The 20,627-nt window shown below is 43.1% G+C and overlaps 1 protein-coding gene across 2 annotated transcripts in view; it reads left to right on the top strand.

Annotated features, from left to right (window-relative positions):
- LOC135557372 (protein eva-1 homolog A-like) overlaps nucleotides 1–20,627 on the top strand; it is a 225,349-nt gene that overhangs the window by 180,759 nt on the left and 23,963 nt on the right. For both annotated transcript variants that reach the window (XM_064990586.1, XM_064990587.1), the window contains one exon: nucleotides 14,156–14,293. In XM_064990586.1, the coding sequence (XP_064846658.1) occupies nucleotides 14,156–14,293 (138 nt within the window). The remainder of the gene's footprint in view (nucleotides 1–14,155; nucleotides 14,294–20,627) is intronic.

Genomic DNA, 20,627 nt, shown 5'->3' with positions numbered 1-20,627 from the left:
TGTTGTGTTCTGCACCAGTCAGCATAGTGCGTTACTATACCATCGTACTCCTCTGGCTCCGAGAACAGCTTTGTCATAGTGTTGTTGTGTTCTGCACCAGTCAGCATAGTGTGTTACTATACCATCGTACTCCTCTGGCTCCGAGAACAGCTTTGTCATAGTGTTGTTGTGTTCTGCACCAGTCAGCATAGTGCGTTACTATACCATCGTACTCCTCTGGCTCCGAGAACAGCTTTGTCATAGTGTTGTTGTGTCCTGCACCAGTCAGCATAGTGCGTTACTATACCATCGTACTCCTCTGGCTCCGAGAACAGCTTTGTCATAGTATTGTTGTGTTCTGCACCAGTCAGCATAGTGCGTTACTATACCATCGTACTCCTCTGGCTCCGAGAACAGCTTTGTCATAGTGTTGTTGTGTTCTGCACCAGTCAGCATAGTGCGTTACTATACCATCGTACTCCTCTGGCTCCGAGAACAGCTTTGTCATAGTGTTGTTGTGTTCTGCACCAGTCAGCATAGTGTGTTACTATACCATCGTACTCCTCTGGCTCCGAGAACAGCTTTGTCATAGTGTTGTTGTGTTCTGCACCAGTCAGCATAGTGCGTTACTATACCATCGTACTCCTCTGGCTCCGAGAACAGCTTTGTCATAGTGTTGTTGTGTTCTGCAGCAGTCAGCATAGTGCGTTACTATACCATCGTACTCCTCTGGCTCCGAGAACAGCTTTGTCATAGTGTTGTTGTGTTCTGCACCAGTCAGCATAGTGTGTTACTATACCATCGTACTCCTCTGGCTCCGAGAACAGCTTTGTCATAGTGTTGTTGTGTTCTGCACCAGTCAGCATAGTGCGTTACTATACCATCGTACTCCTCTGGCTCCGAGAACAGCTTTGTCATAGTGTTGTTGTGTTCTGCACCAGTCAGCATAGTGCGTTACTATACCATCGTACTCCTCTGGCTCCGAGAACAGCTTTGTCATAGTGTTGTTGTGTTCTGCACCAGTCAGCATAGTGCGTTACTATACCATCGTACTCCTCTGGCTCCGAGAACAGCTTTGTCATAGTGTTGTTGTGTTCTGCACCAGTCAGCATAGTGCGTTACTATACCATCGTACTCCTCTGGCTCCGAGAACAGCTTTGTCATAGTGTTGTTGTGTTCTGCACCAGTCAGCATAGTGCGTTACTACACCATCGTACTCCTCTGGCTCCGAGAACAGCTTTGTCATAGTGTTGTTGTGTTCTGCACCAGTCAGCATAGTGCGTTACTATACCATCGTACTCCTCTGGCTCCGAGAACAGCTTTGTCATAGTGTTGTTGTGTTCTGCACCAGTCAGCATTATGCGTTACTATACCATCGTACTCCTCTGGCTCCGAGAACAGCTTTGTCATAGTGTTGTTGTGTTCTGCACCAGTCAGCATAGTGCGTTACTATACCATCGTACTCCTCTGGCTCCGAGAACAGCTTTGTCATAGTGTTGTTGTGTTCTGCACCAGTCAGCATAGTGCGTTACTATACCATCGTACTCCTCTGGCTCCGAGAACAGCTTTGTCATAGTGTTGTTGTGTTCTGCACCAGTCAGCATAGTGCGTTACTACACCATCGTACTCCTCTGGCTCCGAGAACAGCTTTGTCATAGTGTTGTTGTGTCCTGCACCAGTCAGCATTATGCGTTACTATACCATCGTACTCCTCTGGCTCCGAGAACAGCTTTGTCATAGTGTTGTTGTGTTCTGCACCAGTCAGCATAGTGCGTTACTATACCATCGTACTCCTCTGGCTCCGAGAACAGCTTTGTCATAGTGTTGTTGTGTTCTGCACCAGTCAGCATAGTGCGTTACTACACCATCGTACTCCTCTGGCTCCGAGAACAGCTTTGTCATAGTGTTGTTGTGTCCTGCACCAGTCAGCATTATGCGTTACTATACCATCGTACTCCTCTGGCTCCGAGAACAGCTTTGTCATAGTGTTGTTGTGTTCTGCACCAGTCAGCATTATGCGTTACTATACCATCATACTCCTCTGGCTCCGAGAACAGCTTTGTCATAGTGTTGTTGTGTTCTGCACCAGTCAGCATTATGCGTTACTATACCATCGTACTCCTCTGGCTCCGAGAACAGCTTTGTCATAGTGTTGTTGTGTCCTGCACCAGTCAGCATAGTGCGTTACTATACCATCGTACTCCTCTGGCTCCGAGAACAGCTTTGTCATAGTGTTGTTGTGTTCTGCACCAGTCAGCATTATGCGTTACTATACCATCGTACTCCTCTGGCTCCGAGAACAGCTTTGTCATAGTGTTGTTGTGTTCTGCACCAGTCAGCATTATGCGTTACTATACCATCGTACTCCTCTGGCTCCGAGAACAGCTTTGTCATAGTGTTGTTGTGTTCTGCACCAGTCAGCATTATGCGTTACTATACCATCGTACTCCTCTGGCTCCGAGAACAGCTTTGTCATAGTGTTGTTGTGTTCTGCACCAGTCAGCATTATGCGTTACTATACCATCGTACTCCTCTGGCTCCGAGAACAGCTTTGTCATAGTGTTGTTGTGTTCTGCACCAGTCAGCATAGTGCGTTACTATACCATCGTACTCCTCTGGCTCCGAGAACAGCTTTGTCATAGTGTTGTTGTGTCCTGCACCAGTCAGCATTATGCGTTACTATACCATCGTACTCCTCTGGCTCAGAGAACAGCTTTGTCATAGTGTTGTTGTGTTCTGCACCAGTCAGCATAGTGCGTTACTATACCATCGTACTCCTCTGGCTCCGAGAACAGCTTTGTCATAGTGTTGTTGTGTTCTGCACCAGTCAGCATTATGCGTTACTATACCATCGTACTCCTCTGGCTCCGAGAACAGCTTTGTCATAGTGTTGTTGTGTTCTGCACCAGTCAGCATAGTGTGTTACTATACCATCGTACTCCTCTGGCTCCGAGAACAGCTTTGTCATAGTGTTGTTGTGTTCTGCACCAGTCAGCATAGTGCGTTACTATACCATCGTACTCCTCTGGCTCCGAGAACAGCTTTGTCATAGTGTTGTTGTGTTCTGCACCAGTCAGCATTATGCGTTACTATACCATCGTACTCCTCTGGCTCCGAGAACAGCTTTGTCATAGTGTTGTTGTGTTCTGCACCAGTCAGCATTATGCGTTACTATACCATCGTACTCCTCTGGCTCCGAGAACAGCTTTGTCATAGTGTTGTTGTGTTCTGCACCAGTCAGCATTATGCGTTACTATACCATCGTACTCCTCTGGCTCCGAGAACAGCTTTGTCATAGTGTTGTTGTGTTCTGCACCAGTCAGCATTATGCGTTACTATACCATCGTACTCCTCTGGCTCCGAGAACAGCTTTGTCATAGTGTTGTTGTGTTCTGCACCAGTCAGCATAGTGCGTTACTATACCATCGTACTCCTCTGGCTCCGAGAACAGCTTTGTCATAGTGTTGTTGTGTCCTGCACCAGTCAGCATTATGCGTTACTATACCATCGTACTCCTCTGGCTCAGAGAACAGCTTTGTCATAGTGTTGTTGTGTTCTGCACCAGTCAGCATAGTGCGTTACTATACCATCGTACTCCTCTGGCTCCGAGAACAGCTTTGTCATAGTGTTGTTGTGTTCTGCACCAGTCAGCATTATGCGTTACTATACCATCGTACTCCTCTGGCTCCGAGAACAGCTTTGTCATAGTGTTGTTGTGTTCTGCACCAGTCAGCATAGTGTGTTACTATACCATCGTACTCCTCTGGCTCCGAGAACAGCTTTGTCATAGTGTTGTTGTGTTCTGCACCAGTCAGCATAGTGCGTTACTATACCATCGTACTCCTCTGGCTCCGAGAACAGCTTTGTCATAGTGTTGTTGTGTTCTGCACCAGTCAGCATTATGCGTTACTATACCATCGTACTCCTCTGGCTCCGAGAACAGCTTTGTCATAGTGTTGTTGTGTCCTGCACCAGTCAGCATTATGCGTTACTATACCATCGTACTCCTCTGGCTCCGAGAACAGCTTTGTCATAGTGTTGTTGTGTTCTGCACCAGTCAGCATTATGCGTTACTATACCATCGTACTCCTCTGGCTCCGAGAACAGCTTTGTCATAGTGTTGTTGTGTCCTGCACCAGTCAGCATTATGCGTTACTATACCATCGTACTCCTCTGGCTCCGAGAACAGCTTTGTCATAGTGTTGTTGTGTTCTGCACCAGTCAGCATTATGCGTTACTATACCATCGTACTCCTCTGGCTCCGAGAACAGCTTTGTCATAGTGTTGTTGTGTCCTGCACCAGTCAGCATTATGCGTTACTATACCATCGTACTCCTCTGGCTCAGAGAACAGCTTTGTCATAGTGTTGTTGTGTCCTGCACCAGTCAGCATTATGCGTTACTATACCATCGTACTCCTCTGGCTCCGAGAACAGCTTTGTCATAGTGTTGTTGTGTTCTGCACCAGTCAGCATTATGCGTTACTATACCATCGTACTCCTCTGGCTCAGAGAACAGCTTTGTCATAGTGTTGTTGTGTCAAGCACCAGTCAGCATTATGCGTTACTATACCATCGTACTCCTCTGGCTCCGAGAACAGCTTTGTCATAGTGTTGTTGTGTCCTGCACCAGTCAGCATAGTGCGTTACTATACCATCGTACTCCTCTGGCTCAGAGAACAGCTTTGTCATAGTGTTGTTGTGTTCTGCACCAGTCAGCATAGTGTGTTACTATACCATCGTACTCCTCTGGCTCCGAGAACAGCTTTGTCATAGTGTTGTTGTGTTCTGCACCAGTCAGCATAGTGCGTTACTATACCATCGTACTCCTCTGGCTCCGAGAACAGCTTTGTCATAGTGTTGTTGTGTTCTGCACCAGTCAGCATTATGCGTTACTATACCATCGTACTCCTCTGGCTCCGAGAACAGCTTTGTCATAGTGTTGTTGTGTCCTGCACCAGTCAGCATTATGCGTTACTATACCATCGTACTCCTCTGGCTCCGAGAACAGCTTTGTCATAGTGTTGTTGTGTTCTGCACCAGTCAGCATTATGCGTTACTATACCATCGTACTCCTCTGGCTCCGAGAACAGCTTTGTCATAGTGTTGTTGTGTCCTGCACCAGTCAGCATTATGCGTTACTATACCATCGTACTCCTCTGGCTCCGAGAACAGCTTTGTCATAGTGTTGTTGTGTTCTGCACCAGTCAGCATTATGCGTTACTATACCATCGTACTCCTCTGGCTCCGAGAACAGCTTTGTCATAGTGTTGTTGTGTCCTGCACCAGTCAGCATTATGCGTTACTATACCATCGTACTCCTCTGGCTCAGAGAACAGCTTTGTCATAGTGTTGTTGTGTTCTGCACCAGTCAGCATTATGCGTTACTATACCATCGTACTCCTCTGGCTCCGAGAACAGCTTTGTCATAGTGTTGTTGTGTTCTGCACCAGTCAGCATTATGCGTTACTATACCATCGTACTCCTCTGGCTCAGAGAACAGCTTTGTCATAGTGTTGTTGTGTTCTGCACCAGTCAGCATTATGCGTTACTATACCATCGTACTCCTCTGGCTCAGAGAACAGCTTTGTCATAGTGTTGTTGTGTCCTGCACCAGTCAGCATTATGCGTTACTATACCATCGTACTCCTCTGGCTCCGAGAACAGCTTTGTCATAGTGTTGTTGTGTTCTGCACCAGTCAGCATTATGCACACACCCACTGCTGTGCTCCTGAGTCCAGGAAAAACAAACCATAGCTGTGCCAGTATCAACACAGTCTGGTTTTATACACACTCTAGGGTCGCCTCCAGTATCCATTCTGATCCCTCTCTCTCCCCCTCTCTATTTTCATTTCTCTCTCTCAAATCAAATCAAATGTTATTTGTCACATGCGCCGAATACAAGTGTAGACCTTACCGTGAAATACTTACTTACAAGCCCCTAACCAACAGTGCAGTTCAAGAAGAGTTCATCAAATATTTACCTAATAAACTAAAGTAAAAAAATAATAAAAATAACATAACCACAACGAGACTATATACAGAGGGTACCGGTACCGAGTCAGTGTGCAGGGGTACAGGTTAGTTGAGTTAATTTGTACATGTAGGTAGGGGTGATGTGACTATGCATAGATAATAAACAGCGGGTCAATGTAATAGTCAGGTGGCCATTTTATTAATTGTTCAGCAGTCTTATGGCTTGGTGGTAGAAGCTGTTAAGGAGCCTTTTGGTCCTAGACTTGACGCTCCAGTACCGCTTGCCATGCGGTAGCAGAGAGCTTGGCTGACAGGAGTCCAGACAATTTTATGGGCTTTCCTCTGACACCGCCTGGTATATAGGTCCTGGATGGCAGGAAGCTTGGCCACAGTGATGTACTGGGCCGTACGCACTACCCTCTGTAGCACCTTGTAGTCAGATGCTGAGCAGTTGCCATACCAAGCGGTGATGCAACCGGTCAGGATGCTCTCGATGGTGCAGCTGTATATCTTTTTGAGGATCTGGGGACCCATGCCAAATCTTTTCAGTCTCCTCAGGGGGAAAAGGTGTTGTCGTGCCCTCTTCACAGCTGTCTTGGTGTGTTTGGACCATGACAGTTAGTTGGTGATGTGGACACCAAGGAACATGAAACTCTCGACCCGTTCCACTACAGCCCTGTCAATGTTAATGGGGGCCTGTTCGGCCCACCTTTTCCTGTAGTCCACAATCAGCTCCTTTGTCTTGCTCACATTGAGGGAGAGGTTGTTGCCCTGGCACCACACTGTCAGGTCTCTGACCTCCTCCTTATAGGCTGTCTCATCATTGTCAGTGATCAGTCCTACCACTGTTGTGTCGTCAGCAAACTTAATGATGGTGTTGGAGTCGTGTTTGGCCACGCAGTCGTGGGTGAACAGGGAATAGAGGAGGGAACTAAGTACACACCCTTGAGGGGCCCCAGTGATAAGGATCAGCGTGGCAGATGTGTTGTTACCTTCCCTTACCACCTGGGGGCGGCCCATCAGGAAGTCTAGGATCCAGTTGCAGAGGGAGGTGTTTAGTCCCAGGGTCTTTTGCTTAGTGATGAGCTTCGTGGGCACTATGGTGTTGAACGCTGAGCTCTCTGTCTCTCTTTCGCATTCCCCTGTCTAATATTCCCACTCCCTGTGGTGTTCCAGAATGGGCTTCCGCTGCACCGATAGAGCAGGGAATTAGAAGGTAGGATCGATGTTTTGGGAAGTTGGAGTTTTTTGCGACTGTGTCATTTCAGAACTGGCAGCGTCCGTTGGAGAGATTTATGCGCTGTGTTTCTCACTGTGTCACACACTACATACAGACACGCATACAGACGCACACAAACACTTAAACACACAGATTCACATTGGAATAAAACACAAAAACACTCTTTCTCTCTCGTGCTGGATCTTTGGAGCTTTGCAATATGTTAAGTGTTGTTGGCTGCATCCAACAGTCCAAGTCAAGTAGTTTTACTTTTGACCATTATTTCCCATACAACCGACAGTTGTTTAAAATGTGATCCTTGCTGATTCCTAGTAGTCAGCACTGTCAGCACACTAAGAATTCACAATCATCATGTGTGTTGTTGTCGTATGAATTCTAATGCATTATCTTTTTGTGTGAACAGGAATATAAGAATATGAGTGGGTTTGTGAAATTGGGAGTGTTGAAAGTGTGTGCGTGTGTAGGTACATACGTAAGAACGTGCACGTGTGTGTGTGTGTGTGTGTGTGTGTGTGTGTGTGTGTGTACATGCACGTCTGTGTGTGTTCACTAAGTGACAGCCGGGCCATCATCACCCAGCGTCTCCCAGCTGTGACCTGAGGCCACATGTGCTGCCAATTAGGACCAATCAGAGCCCTGTAATGAGGGTGGGGGGAGGGGCCAACCCATGATTAGTGTGTCAGACTGATGAGAGAGGACAGGGGAGGGACAGGGAGGCCAGGAATCATATTTCTCTCCCTCCCACTATTTTCCCCATTCTGCTGATTTGCGTATGGTGGTAGCAATAGTCATCAAAATTGTTCAGGTTTTAAAAACAATTCTAATAAATGTATAGTTGGACAATGGATGAAGGAAGATACTGCACACATCCATCAGATCTTGACTGAATTATAGGACATTTTACTGGCACGGACAAATAATGGAGTTCAGGGATTTTGGTGGGAATTCAGGTCTTAAATGTATGTCAAATTTCACTTATTTTTTTTGTTAAACTAAAGAAAATATGATGTTTTTTGCATAAATACACTGGGTGTATGCGCATATGAATAAATGAACCTGCCCTGTCCCACGCCTACCAACACTCACCTGGCTCGTTAATTACTCCTGTTGTCATGTTCTGTTTCAAAATGGTGTGTCAATAGCAGAATACCCTCAGATAAAAGAAATCAACACGCTTGGCTCTAGATTACACCTATCTATACATACTTTATATTGTTTGCGAGATCAGACACAATATCACTATAATCCGAGTGTTCATTTTCAGAAGTAGCTTTCATTTCAGTGCATCTCATTTGTAAACAAAAACATTTACACCCTTCAAAATAAAGTTGTCGAGACGATGCGTTAAATCACAGACGAAGCTTTAGCTTTCTTATAGATGCTACGGAAAGACAATGTATTCCATTGAGCCCATTTCAGACATTCCCGGGGTGTGTTTGACAGGTCATTACAAACAGGCAGACAGGCAGAAGCAAGAGTATGAAAGAGTCGCAGGAGTAAAATTAAGGCAAGATTTAAATGACATCCATCATTTAAATGAGATTTTTCACCTCTCAAACACAGGAAATACTCTAGATGGCTGAAAAAGAGATATCCTCCAGTGGGTGGGGAAAGCGCGTTGCTAATGGTAGGGTTGGTCTTGCCCCCCCCCAACACTCCATATGGTCGATGGGGGAGGGTTGGGGCTGGAGTAAGATTCAGCTGAGCTCTTTTTTTCTAAATGTTTTCCTAGTTTTCTGCAGTCTATGGAGTTTTGCGACTGAGTGTTCAACTTTGCTGTTGCACATTTCACCTACAAAATAGGTCATCATTATAGCATTTCGTTATCACTGCAAGATTGTCTTTCATCTCAATTTGTGGCTAGCCCTATATACACCTATACCACGGTTTCCACACAGCCTTTGAAACAGTTCAAGTTGAAATGAATGGGCTGGACGGGAGCCTGAACATTTGACAGGAAAACATCATGCTGTAACGGCCTTCAGAAAAGGACAACTGAGGTGATGGTTGAAGCTTTGTTTGTGGTGAACAATACTCTACAATGTACACAGTTCTGTTGTGAGGATCTTCAAAAGGGTGAAACTGAGATCACTGTTGAACATTTTGTTGTATGTGGTGAACATGCGCTATAGCATAAAAGATGGTTAATTAATAGTTCTAGTTTATAGTGTATACTGTATGTTTGAGGTTATATATGAGTACGGTATGTTTGAGGTTATTTATGAGTACTGTATGTTTGAGGTTATATATGAGTGTGTACTATATATTTGAGGTTATATATGAGTACGGTGTGTTTGAGGTTATATATGAGTGAGTACAGTACTGTATATTTGAGGGTATATAAGAGTGGGTACTGCATGCTTGAGGTTATATATGAGTACTCTACATTTTAGGTTATCTATGAGTACTGTAGTTGGAGGTTATATATGAGTACTGTATATTTAAGGTTATAGAAGAGTGGGTACTGCATGCTTGAGGTTATATATGAGTACTGTATATTTGAGGTTATATATGAGTACTGTATATTTGAGGTTATATATGAGTACTGTATATTTGAGGTTATATATGAGTGTGTACAACTGTATATTTGAGGTTATATGAGTACGGTATATTTGAGGTTCTATAAGAGTGGGTACTGCATGATTGAGGTTATATATGAGTACTGTATGTTTGAGATTATATATGAGTACTGTATGTTTGAGATTATATATGAGTACTGTATGTTTGAGATTATATATGAGTACTGTGTATTTGAGGTTATATATGAGTACTGTATATTTGAGGTAATGAGTGTGTACAATACTGTATATTTGAGGTTATATAAAAGTCGGTACTGCATGTTTGAGGTTATGAGTACTGTATATTTGAGGATATATATGAGTACTGTATATTTGAGGTTATATATGAGTACTGTATATTTGAGGTTATATGAAAGTGGGTACTGCATGCTTGAGGTTATATATGAGTACTGTATGTTTGAGGTTATATATGAGTGTGTACTGCGTGCTTGAGGTTATATTTGAATACTGTATATTTGAGGTGATATATGAGTACTGTATATTTGAGGTTATATGAAAGTGGGTACTGCATGCTTGAGGTTATATATGAGTACTGTATATTTAAGGTTATATAAGAGTGGGTACTGCATGCTTGAGGTTATGTATGAGTACTGTATATTTGAGGTTATATAAGAGTGTGCACAGTACTGTATATTTGAGGTTATATATGAGTATAAGTATATTTGAAGTTCTATACGAGTGGGTACTGCATGCTTCGGGTTATATATGAGTGTGTACTGTATGTTTGAGGTTATGAGTGTGTACAGTACTGTATATTTGAGGTTATATACGAGTGCTTACTGCATGCTTGAGGTTATATATGAGTACTATATATTTGAGGTTACATATGAGTACTGTAGTTGGAGGTTATATATGAGTACTGTATATTTAAGGTTATATAAGAGTGGGTACTGCATGCTTGAGGTTATGTATGAGAATTGTATATTTGAGGTTATATAAGAGTGTCTACAGTACTGTGTATTTGAGGTTATATATGAGTACTGTATATTTGAAGTTATATAAGGGTGTGTACTGCATGCTTCAGGTTATATATGAGTACTGTATGTTTGAGGTTATATATGAGTGTGTACAGTACTGTATATTTGAGGTTATATAAGATTTGGTACTGCATGCTTGCGGTTGTATATGAGTACTGTATGTTTGAGGTTATATATGAGTGTGTACTGTATGTTTGAGGTTATATATGAGTACTGTATATTTGAGGTTATATAAGAGTGGGTACTGCATGCTTCAGGTTATATATGAGTACTGTATGTTTGAGGTTATATATGAGTGTGTACAGTACTGTATATTTGAGGTTATATAAGATTTGGTACTGCATGCTTGAGGTTGTATATGAGTACTGTATGTCTGAGGTTATATATGAGTGTGTACAGTACTGTATATTTGAGGTTATATAAGATTTGGTACTGCATGCTTGAGGTTGTATATGAGTACTGTATGTTTGAGGTTATATATGAGTGTGTACAGTACTGTATATTTGAGGTTATATAAGATTTGGTACTGCATGCTTGAGGTTGTATATGAGTACTGTATGTCTGAGGTTATATATGAGTGTGTACAGTACTGTATATTTGAGGTTATATAAGAGTTAGTACTGCATGCTTGAGGTTATATATGAGGGTGCACTGTATGTATGTATTTATTCCTCGTGTTCTTATTTTTGTAATATTACATTCAAAAAAATCTCTGCATTGTTGGGAAGGCCCCTTAAGTAAGCATTTCACTGTCTACATCTGTTGTTTATGAAGCTTGTTTATGAAGCTTGTGACAAATACAATTTTATTTTATTTGTTTGGGGTTATACTGTGCCTTCAGAAAGTTATTCACACCCCTGGACTTTTCCCATATGTTGATGTGTTACATCCTGAATTAAATTGAGATGCTGTATCACTGCACTACACACAATACCCCATAGTGTCAAAGTGGATTGGTGTTCTGAGAAATGTTTACAACTGAATAAAAAATGAAAAGCTGAATCTTTATTCAATCAGTATTCAACTCCTTTGTTATGGCAAGCCTCAATACGTTTAGAAGTCATCATTTGCTTAACAAGTCACATGATACTTTTCAAGGACAATAATAGTGTTTAACTTGATTTTGGAATGACTACTTCATCTCTGTACCCCACACATACAAAAATACGTAAGATCTCTCAGTTGAGCAGTGAATTTCAAACACAGATTCAACCACAAAGACCAGGGGGGGTTAACCAATGCCTTGCAAAGAGGGGCACCTATTGGTAGATGGGTTAAATTAAACAGACATTGAATATCCCTTTGAGAATGGTTATTAATTACACTTTGGATGGTGTATCAATATACCCAGTCACTACAAAGATACAGGCATAACACTCTATATTTTCAAGTGGCTGCATCATGTTATGGGTATGCTTATCATTGTTAAAGGTGCACTATGCAGAAATTGCTCCACCATTTCCTGGTTGCTAAAATTCTAATAGTTCACTTCATTTCAATTTATGTGACAAAACAAGCAAGTCTAGTGTAGAGATTCATTGTACCATCTAAACTGTTGAGAAATATATTTTTCATAACCAAAAATATTGTATTTCAAACTTAAGAACAGTATGCATAGAAATAGCACAAAAATAACAGATCTACCACTTCTTAGACTTGATTTCAATGAGAATGAAAGATATATAACTCACATTTCTATGGGAATTTGGTCTCGGTCGCACAAAAAGTTACATATTGTAGCTTTAAGGACTGGGAAGATTTTTATTAGAAAAAAATAAAGGGAATGGAGATAAGCACCAAATCCTAGAGGAAAACCTGGTTCAGTCTGCTTTCTACCAGACACTGGGAGATGAATTCACCTTTCAGAAGGACAATAACCTAAAACACAAGGCCACATCTACACTCGAGTTGCTTACCAAGACGATATTGAATGTTCATCAGTTCCCTAGTTAAAGTTTGGACTTAAATCGGCTTCAAAATCTATGGCAAGACTTGAAAATGGCTATTCAACAACCAGAGCTTGAAGAATTTTGAAAAGAATAATGTGCAAATATTATAATCCAGCTCTTAGAGATTTACTCCGAAAGATGTAAATCGCTGCCAAAGGTGATTCTAACACGACTCAGGGGTGTGAATACTTATGTAAAAAGATCATATTTCTGTATTTCCTTTTCAATTCATTTGCAGAGAAAGTAAGGCCTCTATGGGTTATGTGAGATCTGGGCCAGGTCTTTTATTGTATCTTTCTTGGCGGGCAGCCCAATAATGTCTCAGGAAATGTGATCAATTTGTTTATACACCTTTCAAACAAATGTTTCCTTTTTCTCCCCATATCACATTTAGAATTTGTCTTTTGTTGTATGAGTTTTCATTATCAGTGCCAGTGCTACTGCTGAGTTTAGTTGTTTTTTGTGCGGGCCAGTGGAAATTGGAGGGCGGGCAGACAGCCACGCGGACGTTTTTTTAGGCAATAAATCATCCGTGATGGGGACAGACACGGTGACCAGAGATTGCGGTCAGGTCGGACTCGTAAAACCACATGTGAGGGGAAGGAATGTATGACCCCGTTGCATTGTGGGTCCTGTGTGTATGTCTGGGTCGAGAGTGAGGTTTTCCCTGACTCACAGGATGTTGTGAAGCGGTATGGAGGGGGAGGTTAGAGGGGAGAGGAGCGTAACTTTCGGGAATTGGTGGGTGAATCACTGGTTTGTCCTTCTACCCCCCCCCCCCCCTCGCTCTGTGTTTCTCTCTCATCTTTCTGTTTCTCTGTACATGGGCAGAGCATGACATACACTGAGTATACAAAACATTAACAACGGCTCTTTCCATGACAGACAGACCAGGTGAAATCTATGATCCCTTATTGATGTCACTTGTTAAATCCACTTCAATCAGTGGAGATGAAAGGGAAGAGACAGGTTAAAGAAGGATTTTTAAGCCTTGAGACAATTGAGACATGGATTGTGTATGTGTGCCATTCAGAGGGTGAAGACACCAGGTGTACCGGTTTGAGTGTGTTAACTGCAACGCTCCTGTGTGTTTCACGCTCAACTGTTTCCTGTGTGAATCAAGAATGTTCCACCACCCAAAGGACAACCAGCCAACTTGACACAACTGTGGAAAGCATTGGAGTCAACATGGGCCAGCCTCCCTGTGGAACGCTTTCAACACCTTGTAGCGTCCATGTCCCAACGAATCGAGGCTGTTCTGAGGGCAAAAGGGGGTACAACTAAATATTAGGAAGATGTTCCTAAATGTTTTGTACACTCAGTGTATGTTGGGCTGAGGTATTCAGTTGAGATTAAAACTTTCCTCTCTCTCACCATTTCACTGTCAGGGAGTAGAGAATCATATATTTTTCCCATCAATTTGGGTTGAAATTCAAACTTTCCCTCCCTCTCTCCAGTCCCAAAGAAGTTGCTGCTGCAGGACCCCAGAGTGGCAGTGTACCCCCCGTCACCCAGTGCCCATGACCCAAACGTGGTTGGAGACAGCGCCCTCCCTGATGGTACCTCGGTCATAACCTTGGAGTCTGTGCTCTCAGGTGAGCTGCTACATACCCATATGCAGTGACACTGTCACACATACACAAATGCATGTGCATATGCACGCACACATACTGCATGTGCACAGCCATGCACACATGCATGCACACTCACCCATATGCAAACACACACACACAACCCTCAGGGGACCACTTTACACTAAACAGCCCCCATACATATGTGTTTCTTTCCTTTAAAGGACATGGTAAATATATGCCCCAGCATGTGCAGTAATTTTAGTTTGTTCCGTCATTTGTAGAGCAAGTCAGAGAGAGAACATTGTTTTCACCAGCATGAATGGGTTGTTACATGTACATCAGAATGTTGGGCTCCTGTCCTCTTCCGTATTATCATCAATTACTGATGTAATTTCATCAAGTTCTCAGGACTCAGAGTGAGAGAGAGGGGGAGGGAAATTGAGAGAGGGGGGGGGTGAGAGAGAAAGGGTGGGAGGTTGAGAGAGAGGGACATCAACCTGCACATGTCCTCTACTGTATGCTTATTGTTACTGTTCAATGTATGGTTATTTTGACACTTGGTTATTGTTGTTACTGTTGTCCCGTTGACAATTTTGATTGTTATTATTTTCATATTTTCATATTGTAAATACCCAAAGTAAGCTTTGGCAATATGTACATTGTTACATCATGCCAATAAAGGAAATTGAATTGAATTGAATTTAGAGAGAGCGAGAGAGACAGAGAGAGAGAGGGAGTAATTGAGAGAGCGAGAGAGAGAGAGGGGGAAAAATATATCACCTGGATAAAAGACACCACAAAAAATCAAAGTAAACTTCAATGCTATTTGGCTCTAAATAGACAGTACATGGTGGCAGACTATCTGACCACTGTGACTGATAGAAAACTGCGGAAAACATTGACTAGGTAAAGACTCAGTGAGCACAGTCTGGCTATACATCAGCAAAAAAAGAGGCAGGAGAGGGGAGTCCTGGTGAGATTAAGGCTAAGGGAAAACCGACCACCTCTTCCCTCCATTCCATTGGCCAAATCCGATCGTATCTCGTAATTGCAGTATTCTCTGATTTTCTGAAACATGGCTTTCGGACAACTCGATGGATTCTCCATTCAGAAAGTGGACAGGACATTGGATTCAGAGAAATTGAGAGGGGGAGGGGTATGCTTATTCATCAACAGCAAATGACGTGCTGACTCTAGCGCAGTGGAATACCTGATGGATAAATGCCGACCCTCATATCAAGTCCAATTTTATTTGGCACATGCGCCGAATACAACCTTACCGTGAAATGCTTACTTACAAGCCCTGAACCAATAATGTAGTTCAAGAAATAGAGTTAATAAAATATTTAGTAAATCAACTAAAGTAAAGCATTCAATAAAAAGTAGCACAATAAAATAAGAATAATGAGGCTATATAAAGGGTGTACCAGTACCGAGTCAATGTGCAGGGGTTCAGATTAGTCAATGTAATTTGTACATGTAGTGAGGGGTAAAGTGACTATGCATAGATAATAAACAGAGAGTAGCAGCACTGTAAAAACAAAAATGTGTGTGTGGGGGGGTCAACGTAAATAGTCTGGGTGGCCATTGATTAATTGTTCAGCAGTCTTATGGCTTGGGGGTAGAATCTGTTAAGGAGCCTGTTGGACCTAGACTTGGCGCCCCGGTACCAGAGAGAGGTACCAGAGAGAACAGTCCATGACTTGGGGGTAGAATCTGTTAAGGAGCCTGTTGGACCTAGACTTGGCCCCCCGGTACCAGAGAGAGGTACCAGAGAGAACAGTCCATGACTTGGGGGTAGAAGCTGTTAAGGAGCCTGTTGGACCTAGACTTGGCCCCCCGGTACCAGAGAGAGGTACCAGAGAGAACAGTCCATGACTTGGGGGTAGAAGCTGTTAAGGAGCCTGTTGGACCTAGACTTGGCGCCCCGGTACCAGAGAGAGGTACCAGAGAGAACAGTCCGAGAACCCCCGTGTTGAAGATCAGAGTGGGGGATGTGTTGTTACCTACCCTTACCACCTGGGGGCGACCTGTCAGGAAGTCCAGGATCCAGTTTCAGAGGGAGGTGTTTTGTTCCAGGGTTCTTAGCGTCTACCTCCCGAGAGAGTTTTCATCTGTTATCTTCTTCTTCTGTATATATTCCACCTCAGGACCAGGAAAACAACAAGCTGAACTGTACGATGCAATAAACAAGCAGAAAACCATACACCAGGAGGCTGGTTTTCTCGTTTCCGGTGATTATAATTCCACTTCAATAAGACTCGTGATGCCCAACTTTCATCAACACGTCTCCTTCACCACTAGGGGCGATAGTCCTGGACCACTGTTACTCTACCCACAAGCAAGCATACAAGACCCTTCTTCGTACCCTCTTCGATTGTGACTCTTATGCTCCTGCTACAAGCAGAAGCTCAAACAGTAAGTACTCATGACCAATGTTCCTTCTAATTTCAGGTTGGATGAGTCCAAACTTCAACCTCCAAATGTTAGTGCGTGTTTACTGTGAACATTAAGGCTGTAACCGCTTTAATTGGCTGTTTTAACAGTGGCCATTTAGGCTACTGTGGCTATTTGATCACAATGTAGGCCTACCAGAGTGTCCTACCATAAAAAACTATAGAGAAAATACATCCCATAACATTTTAACATGGAAATAGCTGTTCTATCATTCAGCCTACAGTAGCAGCCAATGTGTGGTGTTCAATGTAGGCCTACATTCCATGAGACTATCACAGCCAACCCCCAGGCTATGGCTGAGGACGCAAGCATGAACATGAAGTCGTGTTACGACCATCAAACAAAGAAAGGACAATACAGGACCAATGTGGAATCCTATTAGACAGGCTCCGCCACATGTGGCAGGGGTTGCAGTCCATTACGGATTACAAAGGAAGACCCAGTTGTGATCTGCCCAACGATGACTCTCTACCAGACGAACTGAATTAATTTTATGCAAGCTTTGACAAAAACAACACAGAGCCATGCATGAGGGCGCCCACCCGATTTCATTGATCATTTTCATATTTCAGATAGGCCTAGTTTGGGTGTGTTATAATTATATACCTCTGTGGTGCTACTGGCTATATGTCTAAAGATAACTGTAATATCACACTACCTTCAATACTTATGGGATGAAGATGAAACATTCTGGCAATTAATTACAATTTTTGGGAGGAAAAAACAGGCTACAGACAGATCATTCTTTCCATCCGATCCTGCAACCTCCGCTGTGTAAGGTACTTAAGTAAAAATACTTTAAAGTACTACTTAAGTAGTTTTTTCGGGTATCTGTACTATTTGTATTTTTGACAACTTTTACTTCACAACATTCCTAAAGAACATAATATACTTTTTACTCCATACATTTTCATTTGACACCCAAAAGTACTCGTTACATTTTGAATGCTTATCAGGACAGGACAATGGTATCATTCACGCACTTATCAAGAATAATATTGGTAATCCATACTGCCTCTGACCTGTCAGAATCACTAACATCCTTAGTTTGTAAATGATGTCTGAGTGTTAAAAAAATAATCCAAATAAATGCTTCCGCCTGAAACTGAAACTGAAAGCGCGAACCACTGCATTCAACCATGGGAATGTCTGGCCGTATGTAAACAGTGTAGTTATTCCCTCCGCAAGTGAAATGTCGGTACAGGGACAAAGTGGAGTCAACGGCTCATACACGAGACGTATGTGGGGTGGTCTATAGGCAATTACGGACTACAAAAAGAAAACCAGCCACGCCACAAATACCGACGTCATGCTTCCAGACAAACTAAACAAAAAAAAATGTATTTATTTTTTTGAATTTCACCCCCTTTTCGTGGTATCCAATTGTTAGTAGTTACTATCTTGTCTCATCGCTACAACTGCCATACGGGCTCGGGAGAGACGAAGGTCGAAAGCCATGTGTCCTCCAATACACAACCCAACCAAGCCGCACTGCTTCTTAACACAGCGCGCATCCAACCCGGAAGCCAGCCGCACCAATGTGTCGGAGGAAACACTGTGCACCTGGCACTCTGGTTGTCGTGCACTGCGCCCGGCCCGCCACAGGAGTCGCTGGTTTGCGGCCGGCTGCGACAGAGCCTTGGTCTCTGGCCATGGTCTCAGGGGGCACAGCTAGCACTGCAATCCAGTGCCCTAGACCACTGCACCACCCGGGAGGTCCCAAACGAAACACATTTTTTCCCACTTTGAGGATAATACAGTGCCACCGACGCGTCCCACTACCAAGGACTGCGGCCCCCCCTCTCCTTCTCGGTGGCCAACGTGAGTAAGATCAAATCAAATTTATTTATATTGCCCTTCGTAGATCAGCTGATATCTCAAAGTGCTGTACAGAAACCCAGCCTAAAACCCCAATTTATTACAGTGAAAGATTACCATGCTATTGTTTGAGGAGAGTGCACAATTTTGAACATGAAAATTATTAATAAACAAATGATCCCATCTGGACAAGAGGAATACCTATGTAAGAATGTTGTTTATTGACTATAGTTCAGCAATCAACACCATAGTACCCTCCAAGGTCATCATTAAGCTGGAGGCCCTGGGTCTGAACCCCACCCTGTGCGACTGGGTCCTGGACTTCCTGACGAGCCGCCCCCAGGTGATGAAGGTAGGAAACAACATCTGCACTTCGCTGATCCTCAACACTGGGGCCCCACAGAAATGCATGCTCAGCCCCCTCCTGTACTCCCTGTTGACTGCGTGGCCATGCATGCAACTCAATAATCAAGTTTGCAGATGACACAAAAGTAGTGGGTTTGATTACCAACACTGACCAGACAGCCTACAGCGAGGTGGTGAGGAGCCTCAGAGTGTGGTGTCAGGAAAACAACCTCTCACTCAACGTCAACAAAACAAAAGAGATGATCGTGGACTTAAGGAAACAGCAGAGGGAGCACCCCCCTATCCACATCGATGGAACAGTAGTGGAGAGGGTAGTAAGTTTTAAAATCCTCGGCGTACACATCACAGACAAACTAAAATAGTCCACCCAAACAGACAGTGGGGTGAAAAAGGCGCCACAGCGCTCACAAGCTTTTACAGATACACAATTGAGAGCATCCTGTCGGCCTGTATCACCGCCTGGTACGGAAACTGCACTGCCCTCAACCGCAAGGCTCTCCAAAAGATGGTGCGGTCTGCACAACACATCACCGGGGGCAAACAACGTGCCCTCCAGGACACCTACAGCACCCGATGTCACACGAAGGCCAAAAAGATAATCAAGGACAACAACCTCCCGAGCCACTGCCTGTTCACCCCGCTATCATCCAGAAGGCGAGGTCAGTACAGGTGCATCAAAGCTGGGACCTAGAGACTGGAAAACATCTATCTCAAGGCCATCAGGCTGTTAAACAGCCATCACTAACATTGAGTAAACAATTGTCACTAACACAGAGAGGCTGCTGCCTACGTACAGACTCAAGTCATTGGCCACTTTAATAAATGGACCACTAGTCACTTTAAATCATGCCACTTTAATAATGTTTACATATCTTACATTACTCATCTCATATGTATAAACTGTATTTTATACCATCTATTGCATCTTGCCTATGCCGCTCGGCCATCGCTCATCCATATATTAATATTCACATTCTTATTCATTCCTATACACTTGTGTGTATAAGGTTGTTGTTGTGGAATTGTTAGATTACTTGTCAGATATTACTGCATTGTCAGAACTAGAAGCACAAGCATTTCGCCACACACATTAACATCTGCTAATCATGTGTTTGTGACCAATAAAATTTGATTTGATTTGATACTGGGTGACTTTTACTTTTTCATGAGTAATTTTCTATTAAGGTATCTTTACTTTTACTCAAGTATGACAATTGGGTGCTTTTTCTACCATATATGTGATATGCCGTATGATCCTGCTTGCTCTGTACTCCAGAGAAGTGACAATGTGACATGATATCCCTAGTTGATATTGACTTCTAACATAAATGCACACGCCCAGCCTGTGCATGGGTGTGCGCAGGGGGTTACGGATCAAAATGTTTGAAAACCACTGAGCTAGTGAATACATTGGGATTGGGTGCACCACAAACAGCAAATTGTAGGAAGAGAGAATAAATTACTATGTTTGGTGATCAAGAAAATGAACCGTTTACTTTGCCCACCAGAATGGGGCTTCAAACAACAATTACTAGCATAGACCTACTGGTCTTTTGGTATGTCAACATATCTTGAAATTCACAATTTACTTATGAAGCTTGCATTTGGAATTTGTTGATACATTTTTGTTTTTGACAAAATAATGAAAACGTCTGTCTCGAAGCCTCAATAAATAGACAAAGATTTGTAGTTGGACAAGTCACTGCCAGTATAG

The sequence above is a fragment of the Oncorhynchus masou genome, chromosome 16 (genome assembly GCF_036934945.1).
Source record: "Oncorhynchus masou masou isolate Uvic2021 chromosome 16, UVic_Omas_1.1, whole genome shotgun sequence".
Lineage (NCBI taxonomy): Eukaryota > Metazoa > Chordata > Actinopteri > Salmoniformes > Salmonidae > Oncorhynchus > Oncorhynchus masou.
The sequence above is the reverse complement of the archived record's forward strand: the minus strand, read 5'-3'. Positions and strand labels throughout refer to the sequence as shown.